This window comes from Cupressus sempervirens, chromosome 4 (genome assembly GCF_028749045.1).
Source record: "Cupressus sempervirens isolate cs-2001-9-10 chromosome 4, ASM2874904v1, whole genome shotgun sequence".
NCBI lineage: Eukaryota > Viridiplantae > Streptophyta > Pinopsida > Cupressales > Cupressaceae > Cupressus > Cupressus sempervirens.
Window position 1 is genome coordinate 495,686,339 of NC_143121.1, and position 6,000 is coordinate 495,692,338.

Below are 6,000 nucleotides of genomic sequence, written 5' to 3' on the forward strand. Positions count from 1 at the left end.
CCCACAAGAAGAGCTAAACATTCATACAATCAATTTACTATGTTTCCAAGTGTCGGTCTTTTTTCCAACCAAAGTATTTCGGGAAAAAAAATTAAAGCACCTAAGATTTAGAAAAAATTTAAAAGCAGATAAGGCTTTCATAAAATTATTTAGAAAAAAAAATATACACCACAAATTCATACTTCCATTAGTTTTAACCAGAAGAATTGATTTTAGTTCTTTTCTTAACAAAAATTGTAAAACACTTATATCTTTTATATTTTTTTAAAGGCTTAAAGCCCATGTGAAAATAACATAACCTACTTTTAGCACATCTATCAAATCTATCTAAAATACATGGAGAGAGATCCTTTGCAAGGCAACTATTCTACTTATATATGACAAATTGATTATTCATAATATATTTTAGACTCTTTCTTGTAAAGACGCATATACTATAGGGTAAAATATATGGGCAATAATTCTTTCTACTAAAAGATGCTATTTTGTTGGGTAAATGTAGACATGCCTTCTGATCAATGGCCAAAAAAACATAATTTACTTTTCACAATTCATACCAGATAAAAGAAAATCTGAAAACTTGATGTTATCTCACCAGAATTGTTACATATTTAATTAGAATTGTTATTAATTCTTAACTATAAGTTTTCTTGTATTTTTTCACAGATCATTTTCCATTCATATTTAGCGTTTTAGGATCTACAGTAGAAGGATATGTTTTCATCGAGGAGGTAGTTGTAAAGTTGAGGGCGCTGCTAATGAAATCTATGAGGGATTAAGTGAAAGTGAGAATTTCCAGATGAGAAGTAATTACAATTAATAATAAGTAGAAATTTAAATTTTAAATATGCTGTGCATGCTGCAGATCGTCAGAGATAACAAGTCCCTAGTGAAAGAAACTTTCAGCCCCATCTATAAAATTTTAAAGCTATGAACTCCCATTTTAACGAGAAAGATTCAAATAAAGCCTGTGGCTGCTGACTAAACCGTCATCGGAATTAAAATAGAAGCCTGTGGTGTAATCCATCAACAAGACGAAGCTTTTGTTTCATCTACTCAAGCATCGTGAAAACTTGATGTTCTTAACAAATTAACAACTTGGAATTCAAAATCTTCAAGAGCAATAACAACTTTCTAGAATATAAAGCCCGCTACTAATCTATGTGTTTGGCATTCGATTAAATGAGATAAATGAGTAAATTGAAGTGAGATATGCATACTCATGAGATGCGGGAAGAGATGATCGCTAACAAAGCGGGAGGCTTCGGGTCCACCATGGCCGTCGTAAATACCAACAAAGGTGCCGTGTGGTCCTGTCTCGACCTGGCTTTGATCCTCCACCAGTGCATTCGCCTGCACAACGGCGAAGGAAAATTCTCCACAGGCGTGCTGGCAAATGTCTTTGCACCACAGCAGCTCGTCATTGTGGCCGCCCTCATCCTCGTACATTCGCGCATACTGCCGGACAGGCCGCCAGCATGCCGCTACCGCGTTCATCAACCACGAAAACATCCCTCATCTCAGCCACCCCCCCTCATTTACCCACTCCTAACCAGCGAACCAGGGTTCAAACAAATTGTGGATGGCCTGAAGATAATCATTCAACTACTCTGTCAATTAGAAGAGTAAACCCATGTATTGGCAGAATCTCTTAGGGTTCGGTACTGCTTAGGCGGCATCATCATATACCAATCAAACCTTCAAATGAAACCATGCCATTCGAGCAGCAGGAGCATAACTTTTTGGTCGAGAATTTGTCCAGCATGAAATCGAAGCAGTGTGGAATGGCGCAGATCGTACTTAATCACCACATTATTGTTGACGAGGGCATTTGTCGTCAGGGTCGCACAAAAGTTGTCTTTCAAACCAGAGTAAGCAGTCCAAAACAATTTTCATCTACGTGGAATTCCTTTTTTAATCTGCTACACTGCATTTTCAATGTAGTTGTGTTAGCAGGCGGGTCCCATAGGTTGCTTTGGTCTCCATTACATTGCATTTCTAATGTACTTGTATTAGTAGGCGGGTAATAATAGGTTGCTTTGTTCTTGTGGACATTATTAAAAAATTCTATTTATTCATTCAAATATTACTTGGACTTGCATTTCTAAGAGGTTCAAGGGATAAGTTGATAGAGTATTTTATGAATATTATCATTGTCTGAAATTAAATAGATCATTAAAGAGTTGATCATATTTTTTCTAGTGTCTGACCATAGTTTGCATTTTGTTATCATTGTCGTACTCTTTTAGGTCAGTTTATGCTTGTTGATTAATAGCATTGTTTTGAGATTATTAAATATTGTTTCAAATTCAATTGATTTATGATGACATTACTTGGTACTCTATACTTCATGTATGCAGAATGATTATTATAGTGTTTCTAGTTATTGATGATGATTAGTTAGATAGATTATCATATGTGTTTTCTTATGGATACTTACCCCATATTATATGTGTATGGTGTGCGTGTATGTTTTCTTTATGTATATGGCATTTCTGATGTGGTTGAGGAAGGGAGTCATAGTCACCTGCTAGTTGGGATCTACACGATGCACCACTTCTTGTCATTGTCTGTTTAGGTTAGAATATTGTGTTTGTATGTGCATGAATTTTATGCAGATTGCAGGTACCAGGTATCGACTTCTCTGAATTGTCAGGATGAGCATACCCTATCGCATTAGTCAATGGTAAGAGAGGGGAGATAAATTCTTAAGTCCAAATCCTAAACCTTTAAGCCATTTGTCGTAAAAAATTAGGACAAGTATCTAGTGTTTACCTTCCGAATGCATCGAATGATGTTAATTCATAATTATAACCCTTTAGTTTGATCTTGTATGTGTTTTTCTATGATGGGTTTTCGTATTTTATTTTATGAGTCTTTGGTGATTTTTCTATTAATTAAGTCAAATTAAATTATTAAATTAACGATTTAATTTAAAGGAAAACTATTATGATATTTTTAATATTTAATTAATTGGAGAATTAATTAATTAAATAATATTAAATTTAAGGATAAAAGTTATCAGTTTAATTTTAGAACATGATAATATTTATTTAATTTAATAATAATATATTTAGAGTTCATTTTTTAATAAATGTTAAATACTATTATTATTTAAATTAATAAATATTTAATCAATTAATGTTTTAGATATAAAGTAAAGCATGAAAATTTATTAAATTATTAAGAGTTTTAAAATTTCATAAATTATGCATGAGATTAAAATGTAACAAATAAATTAAAAAGTAGAAAAGATAATAAATTATTAAAAGTTTAAAGATTGCATAAAGTGTGCATGAGTTTAAAATTTAATAAATTAATTTAAAAAGAGAAGTCAAGTGAATTAAATAAAGATATTTTATAATTCATTAAATGTGCATGAAAGAGATAAAGAAAAGATAATAATGAGTTAACGTCTGGTGAGCAAGGAGTCCTCTCGGGTGATCACTCAATTAGTGCTCTGATTTTAGGAGAGAACTCCTTATCACCAATTAAGGGTTCATTTTCAAAGGACCGCAAATTTTGGAAGAGGAAAGGATTTCAGAAGAGAGAAGGTTTTGAGAGGAGAAATTTCTCTTATAATTTTCTTGAGCGTAGCGATTAGCATCAAAGTCCAGGTAGATGCTTGTGACTATTTGCATAGTTTATTACGTTTCTTCTTTTTCTTGTCTTCTTTGTGTTTATGAAAGATTTTCTAAATGATTCTCTGTGATGAGTGTTTCAATACGGTGAAATTCTAATATGCATGTTAAATCTTCTGTATACGGAAAGATTGATATATCAAATAATCCTCCTTCAACAGATTCAAAAGTGAAAATTAAATAGGGATGGGTTTGTATTGAAATAAAAAATTTAGATAGTAAATTCGACTATTTGGTTGTATTTTCCCTATCAGAGATTTCTTAGGATATTTATTTCTTTCTTTCTTTCTTTCTTTCTTTCTTTCTTTTTGGGAGGGGGTTATTGTTTTATAAATTTAAACAAAATATAATTTATATAAAAAATATTTTTAAAAAATTAATATATTATAAAAAAAAGGGGAGGCGGGGTCATGACACCCCCACCCCCAACCATACCTGCCACCAATTGGCTACGACAACAGGCCGGACTACCGGTTGCAACAGCATTGAATGCTACCTATAGTAACAACAAGCCTACGACCGCATGACAAAGGTCGGCGGGCCTTTTAAATCAATACGCCTTTTTTTAAATAAAGTTTATTTATTTATTTTAATTTAATTGTAATTTAATTGTAATTATAATTTTATTAATAATTTAAATATTATTTATTAATAAAAATTATTAATAGTAATTTATTAATGTTATTAAATTAATTAATAATTAATGAATATCAAATTATTAAAGAATTTTATTAATAAGTTTTAATTAATATTAATATAGTTTTAGTTATAATATATTAATTTAATTTAATTTAAATGAGAGATTAATATGATTATTCTATATAATTATTAATTAATTTAATTAAGCTTAATTAATAACAAAAGTTCATTGATGAAGTCTAAAAAATTACTTAAATTATTAATTTAATAATATTGATTTTAATAAAATTATAAGTTATTCAAAAATCAATAAGTATTATTTTAATAATTTAAGTAAATAATTGCCCTTTGAATATTTTTAGGAAATTGACTTTAAATATAATGGGGTAATTCTATATTTTATTCAAATAAATGAATGGGTTAACTTGTAGGGTAAACTGAGAATTTTATGTACTCGAAACATTCATTGAAGCGAAAAAAGAAACCTTACATTTAACTCAACTACGTGTTTTCAAATCAAACCAAACTATGAAACCTATACTCTATTTTTTGTGTTGTCTATGTTTTGGGTTTGGGTTGACTAGAGTGTTGGCCAATTTTAGGACGTCTACCAGAGGCTTAGGTTTTTTGTGATTGTGATGTTATGATGATATGATATTGATCTTTTAAATTCGACCATGGTAACGTGTTGATATGTTCTATGATGAGTCTATATTTATTGTTCATTATTGCTTTCTAGTGTTCTTGTGTGAAGTTGAGGTGTTTGGTATGATATGTTCTTGGTGATGTCATATTAGGACATATTTGACTTAACCATTTTGAGTCTTTGATCAGTTATTTTGGGATGCTTTCTAGTTGCTCGTAAAGAACTGATATGTTATTGTGAATTATCATTTGATGCTTTCCTGTCACTTGTATAAGACTGAGGTGATATATTATGATTATTTGATTTGTGCTTTTATGAGCCTAGGGTAGGTAATATGTATGTTAAGTTGGGAAGTCGCTTGCAATGGGGGCTAGGGCCCAAAGTGACTGCTAGGGTAACTCATTGTAAGTAGATTAATAAGTAATAACGTTTCATTAAATGTGTTTTAAATGAATTAATAAGATAATGGTACCACAGAAAGTCACTAAGGGGCTGGAGGATTAAAAGACTAGCTAGGTAACCTTAGAGTTGACTCATTAGTATGCCTTGTCAGTACAAGAGGATACTAGTGTCGCATAGGGTCACTAGGGGGTTGGAGGATTAAAATACTGGCTGGGTAACCCTAGTGTTGATTCATGCATTGACACTTGCCCACTAGCAATATAAATTTTCTACGTGTATGTATATGCCTCTAGGTCTAGATGTCGAGTTTATTTGAAACCTTTGAGTTAGATTGCTTATAGGGTTTCCTGGATTTAGAGATTGCTTTTGATATTTGGATTGATATCATGTTTGGGACTTGAGACTATCTCCTCAGTGCGATGGGAGTGGACCATTTAGGTTCCATGCAGTCGATTGGTAGTGCTTTTTACTCTTACCATTGAGGTTTGTTTGTTGATGTTGTGGCTAGAGTTTCCTTGTCTGCACTTCCTTTCATTCTATCTTTGTATCATTATAATGGATGGTTATATCTTATAATGGATATTTATATTTTTATGATGGATGGTTTAATTTATTGTATTGTACTTTGTATCATGGATCGAAAAAGGATGACGTAATCTATTTTTATAAATG

General features: G+C 31.3%; 1 protein-coding gene across 1 annotated transcript in view; it reads right to left on the minus strand.

Moving 5' to 3' along the window:
• LOC149562105 (putative protein phosphatase 2C 25) overlaps positions 1-1,887 on the minus strand; it is a 92,527-nt gene extending 90,640 nt beyond the window's left edge. The window contains exon 1 of the mRNA XM_089825650.1: positions 1,221-1,887. Coding sequence (XP_089681776.1) covers positions 1,221-1,512 — 292 coding nt within the window. The 5' untranslated portion in view covers positions 1,513-1,887. The remainder of the gene's footprint in view (positions 1-1,220) is intronic.
• Positions 1,888-6,000: the final 4,113 nt, after the last annotated feature.